This window comes from Perognathus longimembris, chromosome 11 (assembly GCF_023159225.1).
Source record: "Perognathus longimembris pacificus isolate PPM17 chromosome 11, ASM2315922v1, whole genome shotgun sequence".
Lineage (NCBI taxonomy): Eukaryota > Metazoa > Chordata > Mammalia > Rodentia > Heteromyidae > Perognathus > Perognathus longimembris.
The window spans coordinates 42,717,282-42,737,238 of NC_063171.1; the positions used below are offsets into that span (position 1 = coordinate 42,717,282).

The 19,957-nt window shown below is 44.1% G+C and overlaps 1 protein-coding gene across 1 annotated transcript; it reads left to right on the forward strand.

Annotated features, from left to right (window-relative positions):
• Window positions 1-2,544: 2,544 nt before the first annotated feature.
• S100a10 (S100 calcium binding protein A10) lies at window positions 2,545-15,167 on the forward strand. Its single transcript, XM_048357436.1, has 3 exons — window positions 2,545-2,694; window positions 10,499-10,651; window positions 14,767-15,167. The coding sequence occupies exons 2-3, from the start codon at window positions 10,520-10,522 to the stop codon at window positions 14,926-14,928; spliced, it is 294 nt and encodes a 97-aa protein (XP_048213393.1). The 5' UTR covers window positions 2,545-2,694; window positions 10,499-10,519; the 3' UTR covers window positions 14,929-15,167.
• The last annotated feature ends 4,790 nt before the right edge of the window (window positions 15,168-19,957 follow it).

A 19,957-nucleotide genomic window follows, 5' to 3' on the forward strand; every position in this document is an offset into this window, starting at 1 on the left:
TATTCCCACTTTTCCAATATCATCTGCTTCTGTCTGCATATTTCCCCTCCACCAACTGCTAAGATACCATCTTACTAGGCAGCTCTGACTCAGGCCCTGGCCCTTGTTCCAATCAGTTGTCACAAAAGAAGCAGAGCTAGATTGACAGTATGCATGTGATTGATGAGGCATAACTACTTCCTAGAGAGAGAAACTGCCTGGGACCACTTTTCCTAGAGAGACATTTACAGGTATGGCAGGTACCTGGAGTTTATGGATCTCTCAGTACATAGAGTAATGAAGAAGCCACACATGAGTCGGGAAGTGAGGATTAGCTTAGTGATGGAACACTTGTTTTGTGTCCATCCTGCAAGCCATATTCACCACTGTACCCTGGGCACCTAATCAAATGTTTCAGTAATTCATTTCCGGCACCAACTAGGGCCTCATTGTCTTGGAATCCTATTGGCAGATGGGAGAAGAGAAAACATGTGTTGAATGAAAAGCAAACAGACAAAAACAGAATGAATGAACAAACATTCTTGCCCTTGAAAACTACTTAATGATAAAAAATGGTAAAGATAAGACATTGTAGAACAAAAATAGAATGTGATGTAATTTTTTAAATCAGTGTAATCACAATTGTATAAATATGAAGACATTTATCTGTGGTTCACTGTATTTATAAATAATTTTATTTTTGTTTAAAAACTGTGCTTTCCAAGTCTCCCGTAATAAAAATGTGAATTTTCTACCCCATAAATGGGGTGTCAGTAGCTCAAACGTATTATCTTAGATACTTAGGAGGCAGCGATCTGCAGGACCACAGTTCAAAGACAGCCCAGGCAAAAAGTTGGCCAGACCCCCATCTCAACAGAAAAGGCTAGACTGGGTGCTGTGGTATATTTCTATTATCCAAGCTTCACTAGAATGGTGGTCCATGCCAGGCTGAGCAAAACTTGAGAGCTGTGGCTCACGTGATAGAATGCTTGCCAACAATGCAGGAAGCTAGAATGCTTGCCAACCATGCAGGAAGCCCTGAGTTCACACACGCACACGTGCATGCCATAGTTAGGGGAAATGGGTTTTTTCATTGGTTGTTTCTATCAAATGTTGCCTTCTCCAGAAACAATCCACGAAGGCTCCAAATGATCTTAGAAGCCCTTCTTCAACATTCTTATAGTATCCTGTACCATTCACTAATCACACTCAATTTTGCTAGTCTTTCTCCCAATAAATTTGGTATTCTTTTTATCTCTGAAAGCCCAGGGCTTACCACATACTAAGCATTCCTCATGGAATGTGGACTTTGTAAAGAAAGCAAACGATTAGGCACTACAAACCCTGGCATTCTCCATCTAAACCAGTTGCATCTTCCCTGGGACTGAAGAGATCCAGGATCCCACTGGGGACCTCACCTGAGATCTGGGACAATCTAGAAGATCTGCCTGCTTGAACAGTCAGCACTGGAGTTTCAAAGACCAGGGGAAGTAAGAGCTGAAATCCAAACTTAGTTTTCCTGGCTACAAGCCAAGGGTTAGTCACGTGATGGCACTTGGAGGATTCCCTGATTCTGCTCATTCCTTTGGGATCTCTCACCCATGCAGACTCCCGTTCATTCTTTAGGATCTCTCACTCCTCTGGGAGGTGGGGGGGTGTCCCCTGGGGACAAAGGGAAACTCCAGGACTGGGCACTGAGCTCTTTTCCACCAACAGCTGTGACTAATTTGCACTTAACTTTAAACCACAATTAAAATAAATATGGCATGCGGAGGGGGAGGGATATGACAATCCAGAGGAAACACTTTTCTCCAAATATCTTCCAGAAAGGGCTTTTAGGGCCAAACAGGGCCATTATAGAGCAAAAGGGAGGAGGTTTATAAACAGGTTTTAAGGACATTAACTGAAATTGAAAGAAAGGCCAAGTAAACACACACACACACACACACACACACACACACACACACACACACACGGAGAGGTAAAACTGTCTTCTCACAGGAGATTTGAAACAACACTCTCCTTCCCTACCCTGCGGGAAGGCAAGGCAAGGTGCGGATTTCTTTCGCCACAAGACTTAAGCACAGCCCAAGAGCCGGTGTTGGCGACCTCAGGACCCAGCTCCGAAGGCCTGAGCTCCGAACACCGGAGTTTGCTGAGCCTCGGAGGTGGCTAGGATTCCACGTGGTGCTCCTGTTCCTGTCAACTAGACTTGGAGGTTTCTGAAGAACCTCTTGCCTCTGGGCCCGCGCGCCCCACCCGCAGCACGGCTGGATTCTTGGGAGTCCCACACTCATCCAGTTAGTGAAAGCAAACCCGAGAGGAAGGGCACGGCCCTGGGTGGGGACCTCTGCGAGTAAGATCTTTCACACTCAGAAAGTTTACACTAGGGCTCTCCTGAGGGCTGGGTGGAGTGTGAGAGGGATCGTCCTCAGAGCGAGAAGGGCGTGGGCGCGCGGGGTGTGTGTGTGTGTGTGTGTGTGTGTGTGTGTGTGTGTGTGTGTGTGTGTGTGTGTGTGTCTCTGGGGGGCAGGAAGGGGAGGAGGAGGAGGGGAGAGCCGCAGCCTGGGCAGCCAGCCCAGGCTCCTCCTGCTCTACAGCCCCGAGCCTCCGCCCTCTCCCCACTCGACCCACGTACAAAGGCGCCCAGCCGCAGAGCTCTCCCCACCTCCCGCGTCGCAGCTCGCCCAGCATCTGCCGCGTCCCGGGGCTCAGGTGAGTTCTGCCCCGCTCCGAGCGCCCTCCTCCCCCCGTCCCCAGCCCCGGACCCCACCTTTAAGGAAACCCACACCCCGTTTAGCGAGGTGCCCTTGGAGGCACCGGGGCCAAGGCGGAGAGCTGGCGGGGGGAAATCCGCTGTGGGCCCTGGGGCCACCCGGGGTGAGGTCCTTCCCCCAGCCCAGGCACCGGCGCCCCCGTCCCACGCAGACCGGAGGGAACGGGCTCTGATCCTTCACAATGAATCTTTGAATTTGGTGCCACTGGACCTCTCATCTCCTCCCTTTCCGCGCAATCCTCTACTCCCGCCTTTCCTACTTGGCACTAGTCTCCCTAGTTAAGCGAACCCCCACTTCTCGCCCCTACCCAGGCTTAGCAGTCTTGGTTCTGGGTTTCGCTAAAGGCTGACCTCAGTCCTGATGTTCGCAGCCGCCTCCCAGCCAGGCGGCTCGAGTGGGCTCCGCTTGGGCTGGGGCGGGCGTGCGGGCGGCCAGAGGATTCGCACTCCGTGGTGCCACTGGGTTCCGCGCCCCAACCCACGCGGCAGGTCGGGCTTCCTGTTGTTTGTTGGTCCGCTAGTCCAGAAAGTTTTCTTTTTTTTTTTGGCCAGTCCTGGGCCTTGGACTCAGGGCCTGAGCACTGTCCCTGGCTTCTTCCCGCTCAAGGCTAGCACTCTGCCACTTGAGCCACAGCGCCGCTTCTGGCCATTTTCTGTATATGTGGTGCTGGGGAATCGAACCTAGGGCCTCATGTATCCGAGGCAGGCACTCTTGCCACTAGGCTATATCCCCAGCCCCAGAAAGTTTTCTTTTTAAGCACTGAGGCAGACTTTAATTTGTTGTTATAAAGCAGCGCTGGGGGAGGGGGAGGTATGTGAAGTGATTTCCCTACTGTTAGAGATTCCTTCTTGCTTAAATAAAAGGAACTTGATAGAGATGGGGAAGCGCGGGTTGGGGGGAGGACGGGAAGGGTCTTCCAAACTCAGATTACTTTGGCCTGCTAGATTTCCTTGGTACCTGGTTCACAGTCCGAGCTTGGGCAAAAGGAATGGTGCTCTCTGTGGCCCTGGATCCTAAACTGTTCAGTCTTAGACAGGCCTCTGCTAACTGAAACCGGGAGCCCCATCATGCTAGGGAGTGGCTGCGATGAAGGCAGAAGCACTAAGGCCAGCGGAAACAGCTGGAAACTGGGTTCTGGAACACATTAAACCTATGTCCCCTTGCCCACCCCACCGCCCCCACCCACCCACCCTTCCCCTCACTAGAGGATCTGGAAGCATTCTGCAGGGTGGTGTTAGCACAAAGGGCTCTAGGATTCTCTTAGTGATCTGAGGCCCGTGACTCAGCTGCGAGACCCTGTGGGTGTGGTCCTGTTGGTTGCCGCTACACTGTGGATGGTTTAGACTCAATACTCTCTGAAGGAAAAGAGGAACTGTGCCATCTTAGAAGGCATTTTCCAGGAGGAAGTGAGTCACACTAGGACTAGCCACCAACCTGCAGGAGAGTTCTCTTGACTGAGCTGCCAGGGTGAATAATTAGATTGGCAGGGCACTGCCAGACTGCTGCTCAGTTATCATCAGGTCATTGGCTCATGTGCCTCCTGGCAGCAGGCCTCAGCTTTGCTGGGGCTGTAGTTTTTCCCAGTAGGAGGTTTACACCTCACAATGCATAGGTCCTCTCCCTGCTCTCTGCCCTCTTCCCCATCTCCAGAACTGGACTTACAGCCTCCAGGAGTGAGTTTTTATATTCTGCATTGTAATTGAGGCCAGGCTCGTGGAAACACCCTCAGTGATCTTTGCCTCCCATGTGTTTCAGCAAATCGCAGAAGATAAAGGTAATAGCAGAGGTTGTAACAGGAATGAGTTCATATAACATGCTTGAAATTTCCTCATCATCCCTGCCCCCACAGTTTCTATTTAATCATTCCTTTTAAGTGGCATGAGTATTCCTTGACAGAGGATCCTTTCTTCATGGTGATCCTTGATCTGACATTTGGAGTTTTGTGTGTGTGTGTGTGTGTGTGTGTGTGTGTGTGTGTGTGTGTGTGTGTGTGTGTTTTCTAGGTTGGTTGGGCATAGAATGAATGATGAGACTCACCTTGATTTCTGGGTGATGCTTGCTTTTCCTGAGAACATTAAATGAGACCTGTCCTCCTATGTCTGGCCTTTGGCCAGTCTCTGAACAGCCATGCCTGTGTGATCAGATCCTGTGTTGGGTGGAACTAAGTCTGGGTAACTCCTGCTTTCCACTGACAGCCCTCCAAAAATGTGACTTTTTAAAGCAATACCCTCTTGGTATGCCATTGGATAGAGTCCAGTCTTTTAAAGCATAAAGCAGAGAGAAACAATAGAATTCTTTCAGGGTTACGAAGTATAAATTAGTGATCAGAGTGCTGGGAAAGCTGAACTAAGATTTTAAGATCTTTCTTAAGCTTCTCATTTTCCCAGGACTCACTTCAAAAGCAAAATGAAGACTGTAGCTCAGCGGTAAAGCACATACTAACATGTGTGAGGCCCCGGATTCAATCCCCAGAACCACCACAAAAAAAAAAAAAGGCAAAAGAGATAATTTATTTATTTTTAACAGTCAGGACTTTTCAATAGATAACACGCACTCATCCAACTGAAAGATTTAAGAGCAGTTGCTGATTTAAGCCTAACAAGTCTTCAAGAAAAAAGCAAAACTAAATGTACTTTGTTGAGTTAGAGGAGCTTTTTTGTTTTTGTTCTGCCAGTCCTGGGGACTGAACTCAGGGTCTGAGCACTGTCCCTGGCTTCTTTTTGCTCAAGGCTAGCACTCTACCACTTGAGCCACAGCGCCACTTCTGGCTTTTTCTGTTTATGTGGTGCTGAGGAATGAACCCAGGGCTTCATGCATGCTAGGCAAACACTCTACTGCTCAGCCACACTCCTAGCCCCTAGAGGAGCTTTCTGAGTTCTTTCTTTCTGTTGAGTTGCACCTAAAACTTTCTTTTCCTACCCAATTCTTTAGAGGGAAAGTTTTGTTTGATGAAAGAAGGCATGGATACTGATCCATTACCCCAATTCTTTTTTCTTTCTTTCTGAATTCCCTTTAGGGATCACTCAAGAATATCTTCTGAGTTAAATTATCAAAAGAAAAATTTTTTTTCAAAATCCCTGAAACAAAAGGAAGAAAACTTCAAACATATTTTGTTTTTGTTTTGTTTGTTTAGTTGGGGTTTTTTCTTTTGTTCTTATTTTTTGCTAGTCCTGGGGCTTGAACTCTGGGCCTGGATGCTGTCCCTAGGTTCCTTGTGTTCAAGGTTAGCACATTGCCACTTGAGCCAGAGTGCCACTTGTGGCTTTTTCTGTGATTGATTGGAGATAAGAGACTCATAGACTTTCCTGCCTGGGCTGGTTTCAAACTGTGATCCTCAGATCTCAGCCTCCTGAGTAGTTACGATTACAGGCATGAGCCACCAGCACCCGGCTTCAAACATATTTTGAATAGCATGCTTATTTTTACTGACACCTTGACAATTATTTCTGTGTGGTTGTAAGAAAATTAAGGTGTGGACATGATGCAGAACAAAATAAACCAGAACTCTTATACCTTAGAAGTGTCTTCTTGTACATTATGGCCTGGATCCAGGCACAGGGCCAGAGCGAATAGCTGGGACTACTCAGAAATAAACACTTTCTTAAGGGGACTTCAGCTTCCCTGCCAAAGGCAATCAAGATGACATTATTGTCCATTTCATTCTTCCCCTTCCATAAAGCAGACTGTATGAACAGAAACAAAAAAACAACAAGAATTGAAGACAGACTTTTACATTGTATTCCATTAGCTGATGAACTTTTCAAAGGCAAGCACCAGAGAGAGTAAGGGAATCTCCTGTGCCTAACACCAAAACTCCTTGGTTGGGACCTACAAAGTAGGAGTACCAAAAATGGATTCTTAGCACAGGAAGAATTTGTGAAGTGCATAATTGTTTTCTGTTTAAAAAAAAAAAGAAAAGAAAACTTCACAGAATGACTGGACTTCTGGGCCTGCAGTACTCAGGCCATTGCTCTGAGAAACAAGTAGAAGGCATGTACAAGCATCAGAATAAAATGATTCAATGGCAGATGAGTGGGCAGAAGGTCCACAGAAGTGAGCAGTCTCCCATCCTGTGGAGTCAGCAGTGAAACTGCAGAGCTAGAGAAGGAATAGGAGGTGAGATGACTGAAAACATGAGAAATCTGCAGCAGAGAAAAGCAGTCGGTCTGACCAGACCTGTTTAGCAGGACATATTTTCTTCCTCTGAGTCTGCACAGTGTCTCTTGTTTGCTCCTTGGGGAACCCTCTTGAGGCCCCTTCCCACCCTCTCTGCTGAGCTCTGAGCTACAAGATTTTTCAGCCTCCTTTGGATAATCACATTAGCTGCTGCCAAGGGCAACAATTTGACTCATTCACTGACTGAGTTAGTTAGAGGATATTTACCTCTGGATAAAGGTAGAAAGAATCATTCATGGTTTTTTACCAAGAGGAGCTCGAGAGTAGTGAACAATTAAAAGCGATTTGAGTGTTTCTGGTATAGGAGTAGGTCTTCCAAGCACTGAAAAGACATTGTTGCCTCCCAGACTCTGTTCCAAGGTCCTCTGCCAAAGTGTATCCAATGAGGAAGCAGGAGACACACCCCTGCTGGAGTGTGGCTTGTGGGGCTGGAGGTGGGGTGAAATGCTAGCTTCAAGTTTGCAAAGAACTTCAGCTTCAGTAACCAACAGTCAGAGCTGCTGTCAGCCTGCTTGTCAAGCCCCACCCAAGGAACTGAGGAGCCTTTTACCCAGCAGACATCCCCACCCCATCCCTGGAAGAGACTGGTGATTCATGCAGCCAAGAAAACAGTTAAATCATGTTTCCCCCTTTTCCTTCTTACTTTAAAAGCAGTGTGAGGCTCCATGAAAACACAGTTCTTCACTGGTAGCCCTGGCAAGTGCCATCTGGGGCACTGGTTGTGGATCAGACCCCAATCAGACCCTCTGGTCCTCTCTGGTTTTCAAAGCTAGTTTCACTTCTGGCTAGTCCCTTCTCTGCCTCCCTCTCCCCTGCCCCCAGCTGCTAAACCTGACCAGCCAAGGAGCTGTGCTCCTCATCTGTCTACTGAATACAGCAGCTGGGAGGAGGTAGAGAGGGAGGACTTCAGGCAGGAACACAGCTTTGTGGAATAAAACCCCATCACTTCATAGCCAGTGTGGGCAAGGAAGGGCTGGGAGTGGAGTGACCTCAGATTTCATTGCCCTGCTTCAAAGCAGAGACTGAAGAAGACACTTGAGCATGGCTAGATTTCGTGAGCCTGCAACTCATATGTCTTAGTAATTCCTAAAGTCACCTATTTTCTATTTAGGGGGGTCCTTATCCTGCTGCAGTCCCTTTCTTCCTTGGTTTTACAGTACACTCTCCAGACTCCGTTGCATCCTGTGACAAAGGGAGCTAGGTATCCCAGGTCTAACATCTGGGAATTGTGGGGCATGCTGGGGAAGTGCTCTGTGGTGCTGAGCTTGGACACCGGTTTTCATTGTTATTTGGTGCCAGTTCTGGGGCTTGAACTCAGGGTGTGGGCACAGTCTCTGAGCTTTTAGCTCAAGACTAGTGATCTACCCTTTGAGCCACAGGTCCACTTCTGACTTTTTGCTGGTTAATTGGAGCTAAGAGTCTCACAGTCTTTCTTGTCCAGGCTAGCTTCAAACTGTGATCTTCAGATCTCAGCCTCCTGAATAGCTAGGATTACAGACCTGAGCCACAAGTGCCAGGGTGGGCACATATTTTTAAACCTCTGTGGAGTCTGACTCCTTTCCTGAGTTATTTAAGTACTGAGGTAGGATCCTGTGTCCTCCTATAAGTGATTCATTCCTGGGCTTTCAGATCAGGTATACATTGCTGACTCCCTCTAAGCCCATTGGAAACTCATGTGGGGTGGGGGATGAATCTACCCTGTGTAGGAAGGAGAGAAAATGGGGTGTGGTTCCCCTGGAATTCGTCTCACACTGGACCTTGAAACATGAATTTTCTGCTGTCTCCAAGACAAAGTGCCTTGCAGATGAATCATGTTAGATCCTAGTTTACAATGTTCTCCAAAGTAATCCCCTTTGGCATGAAGGTTCTAGTACTTTTCTGGAGATTAAGGGGTATAATTTATAATTCTTAAGTATAATTGTTCAACCCAAGTGTTTATCACTCCACTGTTCCCTCTGTAAAAGATAGCATCTAAAGATCTATGTTGAATAAGCATCTGTCAGCAGCAGGAGCCAGACCCAAGCATGTCCCAAGACCCAGTGAGTACTCGTCAGCAGAATTGCCAGCTTCTCCTTCCACCTGTGCTCATAGCTTTGTGTGTGGGCTATGTGTGTGTGTGTGTGTGTGTGTGTGTGTAAAATGATGTGTTACAAACTTTGACCAAGTTCACAGTTTCCTACACAATAGTGATTTTAGATCATGTGTCTCAATTCTCTGTTCTGGCCAAAACATGTCCTCCAACTAACTCAAAATCCACTGGGCTCCAATTAAGTACCAGGCACTGTGTCTTGATGAGCCATAAGCCTCCAGTTCATTGTACATGAATACATTGATCTTACATGTTTCCTTTATACATTCTCCTGGACAAAGAACTCTTGCTCTGTCACTGTATCTCGGACTCTGAGAGCAGATTTTGTATCTAGCGCTGCCAGAAATGTGTTGTACCCTCAAATGACTTCATCTAGACAGTAACTTATAGACAATAAGCATTGGGACACATGAACTCAGGCAGGACAGCTACATTTTGCTACTAGAATACAAATGTCTTTATTGCAGTATATTCAAGTTCAGGGCTTAGCTTTAGTAAAGAGTATCCAGCAGACAAATTCATCTTTAAGTAGCTTTCTAAACACTAGTATTAGACTGAACCAAGCACCAAGTTAAGCATAGAAGGTTAAAATTTTCATATTAGCCAGGCTTGATTGTGTCACTTGTTCAGCCATATTTTAAAAGTTTCACTGGTCAGTGCCAAGAGAAATAAAAACATAAGTGTTCTTTCAATAAGTACTTTGTCAGTTTAAAAGAAGGACTTTGGTTTTGCTTTTCCAAATAGTTACTTTTGGGGCTGGGAATATGGCCTAGTGGCAAGAGAGCTTGCCTCATATACATGAAGCCCTAGGTTCGATTCCTCAGCACCACATATATAGAAAAGCCAGAAGTGGTGCTGTGGCTCAAGTTGGCAGCGTGCTAGCCTTGAGCCAATAGAAGCCAGGGACAGTGCTCCGGCCCTGAGTTCATCCCCAGGACTGGCCAAAAAAAAAAAAACAAAAAAAGTTACTTTTTATTCTTTATTAGATGAGTTGTGAAAAATTAGCTGGCAACCAAATAAACCTCTCAATAAAGCTCCAATACCTGAGATGCCTATTTCACAGCAAGAGACCTCCAAAACAGAGGTCACTTTGTCCTTAGATTCATTTAATTTTATAACTGGATAAGAGTAAATGGGTGATATACTCACCCTTCTTTCAATTATTCTTAAAAGACGTGCAGTGCATGTGGCTTAATAGTTGTCAGGTGCCAGTGGCTCATGCCTGCAATCCTAGCTACTCAGGAAAATGAGATATGAGGATCATGGTTCAAAGCCTACGCAGGCAGGAAAGTCTATAACACTCTTATCTCCAATTCAGCACCAAAAAAGCTGAAAATAGAGCTGTGGCTCAAATGGCAGAGCACTAGCTTTGAGCAAAAAATCTCAAGGACAGCTCCCAAGTCCTGAGTTCAGGCCCCAGGACTAACACAAGAAAAAAAAAAGTTAATGTAACCCATTTCTTCATGTCCTTCAACAGATTTCATCAGACCTCACCAAAATGCCGTCTCAGATGGAACACGCCATGGAAACCATCATGTTTACATTTCACAAATATGCAGGGGATAAAGGCTACTTAGTAAAGGAAGACCTGAGGGTACTCATGGATAAGGAGTTTCCTGGATTTTTGGAAGTAAGTGTTACAACTCTCAGAAAGAACCAGACATAAAAATTAGTATTTTCAGCCAGGTACCAGTGACTCACACCTACAATCCTAGCTATTTGAGAGGCTGGGATCTAAGGATCACAGTTTGAACCCAGTCCAGGAATGAGAGTTTGTGAGACTCTTATCTCCAATTAACCACCAAAAAGCCAAAAGTAAAGGAGTGGCTCAAATGGTATAGTGCTAAGCCCTGAGCTAAAAAGCTAAGAGGTGGCACCCAGGCCCTGAGTTCAAGCCCTAGTACTGGCACACACGCATGCACACACACACATACAATTAGAACTTAGGGACTCACACCTGTAATCCTAAATACTCAGGAGGCTGATGTCTAAGAATCATAGTTCAAAGTTGGCCCAGGCATAAAAGATTGACCCTGAGACTCTTATTTCCAATTAACCAGAAAAAATCTGGAAATAGAGATGTGGCTCAAATAGTAGAGCACCAAAGTTGAGTGGAAAAGCCAAATGAGAGCACAAGGCTCCAAGTACCAGTAATACACACACACACACACACACACACACCTGTACTTTATTCCCCTTGTTCTTTTAACCTTTCTCTGTGGAGATAACTACTAGAAAGGTGTTTTATCCATTTATTTATTAAACAGTATTGCATACCTACTGTGTGTAAGGTATCGTCGTATAGGAAACAGTGAAGAAAACACAGCCCCTGTGCTCAAGGAGCTTATGATCTGCAGGCAAAGTACAACTACATGCAAATAACCACTACATGAAGTATTAGAACATTCTATCCTGAGTCGTCTGCATCCGTTGGGGCAACGTTGGGAAAGAAGGCTTTTCCAGAGCGACCACTCAGCCAGGGAATGGCTAGGCAATACTCTACTACCTCCAGTCCCTTTTTTTGCTTTGGTTATTTTTTTTTTTTTTTTTTTTTTTTTTTTTTTTTTTTTTTTGGCCAGTCCTGGTCCTTGGACTCAGGGCCTGAGCACTGTCCCTGGCTTCTTCCCGCTCAAGGCTAGCACTCCGCCACTTGAGCCACAGCGCCGCTTCTGGCCGTTTTTCTGTATATGTGGTGCTGGGGAATCGAACCTAGGGCCTCGTGTATCCGAGGCAGGCACTCTTGCCACTAGGCTATCTCCCCAGCCCTGCTTTGGTTATTTTTTTTAGCTACTCTCACATTTTCTCTCAGGGCTGGCCTCTGGCTATAGTCTTCCTATCTATGCCTAATGAGTATTGAGGATAACATATGCACCACTATGCCCAATTTGTTAGTTGAGATTAATCCCCTGGATTAGCCTAGAATCTTGATCGTCCCAATTTCTACCTCCCAAGTAGCTGGAATTACAGGTGTGAGCCACTGTGCTCGGCCCCTCAAATTCTTTCCCCCAATTCTAGTCCATAAAAGAATGGTGTCAGTCATCTGCTGAATAAGCTCTGAGTGTTTGTCCAAAAATAACTGCTTTTCACACTGAAAATGCTACGGAGCACGGGAGCATAGTCTGGTTTATACCTCACCATGACAGACTAAGCAACACGCAAAGACAACAACTTTTTAGATATATTACACAGGATATTAAGTAATGAGGCAACATTGCCCTATTACTTTGTAGGCCACCAAGAGGAGACTCTTAAATTTCATGATCAAGCAAGGCAAAACATTGCAGATTAAAACACAAACCCATCTTCTATCTCTGCATGCTATAATTGTAATCATCTGAAAGGATATGGGTGATAGATAACATATTAACTGCTGAAGGCTGAAGGGAAGCCATTGTAAAACCCTGGGCCCTACCTCTTGTCATCTGTCTGGTAAATAGCACTGTAGTTAGATCCCTGACTCCTATACCCAGTAAACATGGGGTTTTGCAGAACACCATTTGTACACATCAGCAATATCAGTTAAACAGACTCTTTCTTTCTTCCTCCCTTCCTTCCTTCCTTCCTTTCTTTTTTTTTTTTTTCTGTCAGTCATGGGGCTTGAACTCTGGGCCTGGGTGCTGCCCCTGAGCTCTTCAGCTTAAGGCTAGTGCTCTACCACATTAAGCACAGAGCTTCTTCCAGTTTTCTGGTGATTAATTGGAGAAGAGTCTCATAGATTTTCCTGCCTGGGATGGCTTTGAACAGCAATCTTCAGATCCTCATATCCTCAACCTCCTGAGTAGCTAGGATTACAGGTATGAGCCACCAGTGCCCGGCTCCTAACTCTTTCTTCAAGCTACAGTCCTACCACAATGCTACCCCAGAATGAACTGAAATACAGTTACCTGCTGTTACAGGGCCCTGGACCAAGAGTCTGGAGATCTGGCTCTAGTATAACAAACACTAAAGGTTTGTTACAGCTCTGTGACCTAGTTTCTGCCTCTGTAAAATGAGAGAGTGACATGATTACCTGCAAGATCATTTTCATTTTTTATGATCCTTCTACACAAGCATAAAATATAGGGACAAAATTTGCTCACAGTAAGCCAGCTTTTTGATGAAAATTGTTCAAAGCACTAATCATGTGTTAATTGTGCTCTGGCATAAGTTAGAGACAGAATAAATATCACATTAGTCATAGACCCTTCCTCCAGGCTTTGTGGCATGAGAAACATAAAGGGAATTTATAGTATAGAGTGCTAAACAGGGCAAGATAATTTATTCTAGTAACCAGGTCATAATTCCAGACACACCCACACTCACTGAATTAACAGAGCATTTTGTTTCTAAAGTAGACCCCTTATGTCATCCAAATTTCACTCATTTTGACCATAGCCAGGAAGCTGGGGACAAGTCTATAATCAGCAACACAGAACAGGTTTCAGTTGATTGCTTAGGACAGAAGAGTTCAGGAATTCCTCATGAAGGAATTGGAGCTGCTTTACCTTAATGGATTCCTGAGTGCAATTTATAAACACTCAGCACACTTGAAACTCAGTTCCTAAGTCACATACTTATAGTCAGTGGAATTCATAAATACTTTATCTAGGCCTTTTAATAGCCTCTAATGGTTTAGAGGTTATTTCTTCCCTGGTTGATGGCATGGTCTATAAAAGTAACCATATTTCTGCACTTCCAACTAGCATCCTTGTGAAAAACAGTGATCAAGCCAGTTGTCATAGAAACAAGATAAAAGGGATCTTGCCTTCCCATCCTTTCCCCACACATTCATGCAAGGCATTAGGGAGTTCATGATTCCATTGCATGTATTCCTTCTAACTCTTGTCTAACATACAGCATGCAGTGACAATTATAGAAAGGAATAGACTTATCACCTCAAAATGAAAGTAGAGCTGGGGTATAGATCAGTAGAAGAGCACTTCCCTAAAATATGCAAAGCTCTGGGTTCAATTCCCCACTGCCCACAAACAAAAAATGGGAAAGGGAATTCCAGTGACAATATTCAAGCCAATTCCTTCACTCATAGTTGATACATGAAGACACATCTAACTATGTGCCTTATTCAAGGTCACATGGTACATGATATTATGACATACTAGCCAGGCCTCAGATGTGCCAAAGAGAAAAAGAGCCATCTTCATCATTAAATCCTCAAAATAGGTAGGACAAAGATCTAAAACTTCCTAAACAATTTTATCTTATTTTTTTCATTAAAAGTTTCCTTTTAACCCAGATGCCCATGGCTCATACCTGTCTAATCTAGTGACTCAGGAGGCTGAGATCTGAGGATCATGGTTTGAAGCCAGCCCAAGCAGGAAAGTCCATGAGACTCTTATCTCTAATAATCTACTCAGAAAAAGCTGAAAGTGGTGTTGTGGCTCAAGTGGTAGAGCACTAGCCTTGAGCACGGACAGGCTCAGGGACAGGGACCAGGCCCTGAGTTCAAGCCCCAGGACAGGTAAAAAGAAAAAAAAAAGTTTCCTTTTAAAGGACTAAAATAAAAACATATTAAGAGAATGTAGGTTTGACTAGAAAACAATAAGTGCAGAGTCGTTCTTAGGCAAAATCTAAATATGGAATTACTGAAATGCATTTAGATGGTGCCCACAAAGGTCACTTATGATCTAAGATAAAAGCTCAGGTAATTGTGAGATTATGTGCATGTACACATCAGATAAAGTTCATAGTTACAACTCATGACTGGTATTTTCTAACCTTTGTTCTTTGTTGTTGTTGTTGTTTTAGAATCAAAAAGATCCTCTGGCTGTGGACAAAATAATGAAGGACCTGGATCAGTGCCGAGATGGCAAAGTGGGCTTCCAGAGCTTCTTTTCACTAATTGCAGGCCTCACCATTGCGTGCAATGACTACTTCGTAGTACACATGAAGCAGAAGGGAAAGAAGTAGATAGAATCCAGCAATTATTTCTGCCTACTCCATAAGATTTCTCCAGAAGGGTCATTTGAGGGATCCACCCACAAAAGGTTTTATGACAGATGAGGACTCTTAGGAAAAGTACAAATAGCATCCAACTCCCATTTGACAAGCAGAGAAAAGAAAGTTAATGAAATGCCAAATAAGCTTCTCGTTTTTATATTGTTTGCATCCTCTTTCCCCTAATAATAAAGTCTTTTTTTTATTCCAAATTTGAGATAGTATGTTTGTGGCTTCTTCCAAAATACTTATTCCGAATGACTCTGGATCGTGATGAGTCAGCTTTTCCTTGGTGAACTAGCACACAGCAGGGTTCTCTCCATAGAACAAGCCACATGAGAAAGTGCTTTCCTTTTAGGCTTAAGGTCTAACTTTTCTAGTTGTTCTGCCCTTGTAACTATGTCTATATGAAGAACCAAAACTATTATTCTACAGGATAGTAGAAGGCTTCATGAGTAACAGAACTGAAGCATCAGCTCATCTTCACACTGGGTGTGTACGTATGGAAAATTTGTGAAGCAATGTGTTATTCCCAGTGGATTACCCCAGAGTCTGGCATTCAGAAAGGTGCCCATTGCCAGGGAATCATCACTATTTGGGATGGGTGTGTGTTGTCTGTGTATTGAAGGGAAGGGTGTAATACTTTCCTTTCTTTTGCTCAAAGCATTTACTAGGGGGCTCAGTATTTATTGCTAAAAGTAAATTTTTAAAAATGATATTACAGTTTGAAATCCTTTGTGGCTCTATGCCAACAAAAGCACACAGCTCTCACAGTCTGACCTGCTGAAACAGCCGTCTAGGCTTTGGGGCTGCGGCCTAATGGCTCCCAAAGGGCAAAGCTGCAATTATGCCAAGAGCCAACAAAGGAAACTGCCTGGAAAATTCCACTCATTCTGCTAGAAGGCTGAGTTGTAAAAGCAGATCCTGCCCCTCTCCACACCCAGTTGTGAAGGAAGAACAGACAGTAGAGAAAGTCCATTTCAAACACCCTGCAGAGTCAACCCTAATGATTTAATACTTTTCTCTTCAACTGGCCTCTCTGAAAAACTCCAGACTCAAATCTGTAAGCCTGATTCTCAATTTGACCAATTTGAAGGTTACTATTCAATACTTCATCTGGCTCTTAACTCAGAGATAGTCATGAATAGAAAAATCCATTATTTGGCAAATATTAACAAGGATTACTATGAGTGACACAAAGCACAGTTCTATGGCAGCTAGGGAGACACAGATAGCCATCCACAGTACCTGCTCAAGGAGATTACAATCTAGATTGAAAGACAGTAGAGCAACAAAAAAATCAAGTAATAACAAAAAGTTAAGTAAAAACACAATGGAGGGCTGGGAATATGTCCTAGTGGTAGAGTGCTTGCCTTGTATACAAGAAGCCCTGGGTTCAATTCCTCAGCACCACATACATAGAAAAAGCCAGAAGTGGCGCTGTGGCTCAAGTGGTCGAGTGCTAGCCTTGAGCAAAAAGAAGCCAGGGACAGTGCTCAGGCCCTGAGTTCAAGCCCCAGGACTGGCAAAAAAAAAAACAAAGCAAGCAAAAAAAAAAAAAAAAGATTATGAGGACCTGAGCTCAAGCACCAGTAATGTCATGCACATGTGCGCACATGCGCCTGCGCGTGCACACACACACTCACAGAGGAGAGAAGGAAGGGAGGGAGGGAGGGAAGGAAGAGCGAGAGTAAGAAGAGATAAAAGGAAATACACCGAGCTATCTTTACTTTCCAAGAGTAGTATTTGTGACTGAAGAATTGTCTCTAAAAGGTACTTACTATAACTTCCTTTGCATACATTACTATGTATAGATTTTCTATAATAATTTTACTTTTACAACCTGGGATATGCAACCTTACATAATATACTTTGAAAGAGCATGTGTACTTGTTGAAAGTCTACAATGTGTCAGGATCTATATGAGATACTTCTTAAGCATTATCTTACTCCTTATAATAACTCTGCCAAGGAATCACAATATCCACATTACGAATGACCAAACTAAGATTTAAATAACTCCACCAACATCCCACAGTAATTACTGTGTCAAGATTTGAAACAGATATTGTTTATTTCTTTTTATTCTGCAGCTGTCTCAAAGTGCTATTTCAGTAAAATGCATAACAAATGTATTATTCTCTCACAAGAGTAAGAGATCATGTATGTGGCGTGAGACTACTCAGAGAAAATTCTTCCTGAGAGGCAAACTGGTAGTAGAAAGTAAAAAAATAGGCAGACTTACAACGGCATGTGCCAGAACAGAAAATACCTGATCTCAAAAACAAGTACAAAAAAGGGCCAGAATCATGCCTCATTGGTAGAGTACCTGCCTAGCAAGCTTGAAGCCCTTAGTTCAAACCCCAGTACCAAAAAAAAAGTTTAAGGTTTAAAAAGTTAACGGAACTCAAGGGCCAGTAAAATTGATAGGAAATAGAAATACCAGATGTCCCCTAAAAATCTATGCAAACACAACCATTGGAGCTGTGGGTTGGCATGACAGACTTCTAAAATCATTCCTATAATAATTGGTAATGAGTCCTAGTACACAAGTTTTCTAAACCAAATCCTCACTTTGACCTGGCATGAGCACACAGACTGCACATTCCCCAGTGTGATCTGGGCCAGGCGTCATGCCACTGGCCTCCAGCCCGTCAAGTCCTGGTGCTGCCTCCTCACCACAGTGAGATGGGAACAAGGAGGAATCAATGACACTTGAGTGAACAGGGATTGAGAGGTCCATTGATGGCATCAGGAAAGTCTAGAGGAAGATAAGAAGAGGATCCTGGGGGCAGCGTGGACAGGGGTTATGTGCTGGAGCTTTGAAGTCAAGTAGTTCTGTGCACCAGTCTTTCCTATTATGGACTTGGGGACATTCTATAAGAATAAGACCTGGGTGTGATAGGGTGCTTGTGTAAGTCCAACAGTCAGGAGGCTGGGTGGAACAATTAAGTTTGAGGCCAGACTAAACTACATAGTGAGATCCTGTCTAGAAAAAAAGAAAGAAAAGTAAGGGAAGCAATATCTATCTATTGCTCATATTGAGTGGGCCAAACAAGCTACTGAGCTCTCAACATATCTTTTTGCATCTAACCTTCATAGCAGCTCTTTGAGTTGATTGTTCTTATTATCCTCACATGTCCAATAAAGAACCTGAGCAACAAAGAAAAGGTCTATCCAAGGCCAAATACATTTTAAAGAAGTGGTGTTGAGGGCTGGGGATATAGCCTAGTGGCAAGAGTGCCTGCCTCGGATACACGAGGCCCTAGGTTCGATTCCCCAGCACCACATATACAGAAAACGGCCAGAAGCTGCGCTGTGGCTCAAGTGGCAGAGTGCTAGCCTTGAGCGGGAAGAAGCCAGGGACAGTGCTCAGGCCCTGAGTCCAAGGCCCAGGACTGGCCAAAAAAAAAAAAAAAAAAAAAAAAAGAAGTGGTGTTGTGATTCATACACAAGTCTGGATTCAAAGTCTGCCTTTAGCCAAGTAAGTATTAAGTAGACTCAAAAGAAGCCAGAAAGTCAATTTTGGAAATCAAGTCTCGTCATTCTCCTCAGAGACCAACAGTCCTTGTCTGACAATCAGCAGCATAATCATTTAAGGGTCCAGACTTAGGAGTCAGATTTTTCTAGGCTCAGATCCCAACTTGGATATTTACAGGGAGAGCAACTTGACTTCTATGTGCCTTGATCTTCTCCTGTGCAAATGGAGATCATACTAGAACCTACCTCATTTGCTCTAGGATTAGGTCATTATGCCTGCAGCAACTGCAACAGTGGGTGGCACTATGTAAATATTTACTATGATTATTCCTTCAACTCTTTCTAAGTTTTAAGTTCAAGGAGTTGAAAGAAGAAAGACAAAATCCTGGGAAGCAGGTTAGATGCCAGGGGATATTACAAAGCTTCACAATTCATCCTCCAAATAACAAGTCCCTTCCTGTCCCCAAGCTATAATGAAGCAATGCTTTGTTGAAAAAACAAAAGCTTTGGAGTCAGAAAGACATCAGTTCAAACTGCTTCCCACTTTTCTGAGGCCATGGGCAAGTTACATGATCTCTTTAAGCTTCAATTTTCTCATCTGTGACACAGACACAGTGGTTATCTACATGGCAGAAGTGTTGGAAGGATAACTGTGTAAGATTTACATGTTGGTGCATCAGAGCCACACACACAGAGGCAAAGGCCAGGTTGTTTATTCTAGCAAAGTCTCCCTTAGGAGGAAAGGTCAGCTCTTAGACATTGAGTTTGTAAAACATTAATAAAGAGAGGCTCTTTGGGTAGATGTCTACCAACTGGCACTGCATGTTTGTTCTGGGAGAAGCTCTTTACATTCTGGCTTATCAAGTCATAAAACAAGACCTCAATTACATTTCATCCGTTTCTCATTCACTTCCTATGGAGAAACAGAGATTAAAATACTGCAGGCAAATGAACATTACAGGTGGCCAAGCACTGACTGGGCCAAGCATTTGACCTAGGTTTTCCTATGTGACTGTAAGCAAAGTTATCTAATTTTTCTGAGTCTCTACTGTACCACCTGCAAGTTAGGGGAAACTATCTTCAGAGAGTTCAGTAAAGATTAAATGGCATAATATAGGGCCTACACTCCCACTTCTTGATTTTCTCCCATTAAAGTGGCTAAATACCCACTCTACCCCTGACCCCATTCCCCTCTAAAGTTAGTCCCTGCTCCTGTGCTCTGGCTCCGACCTTCTCCCCCTGCTTTCTGAATCTTCCTTTCATTGCTCCCTCCACCAGGTCAATCTACTTCTTCCCACTATAATTCATATACATCTAAGCCTCTGTCACTAAAAGAGAAAAATAATACTCCTTCAAATCCATAGCCATAAACTTCTTGAAAGAGTTATTGTTTTAGAACTCAGACTTGTTCTGTCTGCATCTTCTTCCTCCTTTAAATGTTATCTTTTTCAAGATTAAGTGACTTGGCTTTCCTCTCTTCCCACCTTGACTCAATCCCTGGGCTATCTCATTGACCATCAGC

Excerpts from the sequence above, each read along its gene's own strand:
- S100a10 (XM_048357436.1), top strand. The coding sequence starts at position 10,520 with ATGCCGTCTCAGATGGAACACGCCATGGAAACCATCATGTTTACATTT. Across the intron at positions 10,652-14,766 it reads AGTTTCCTGGATTTTTGGAA|AATCAAAAAGATCCTCTGGC; the intron begins GTAAGTGTTACA and ends TTGTTGTTTTAG.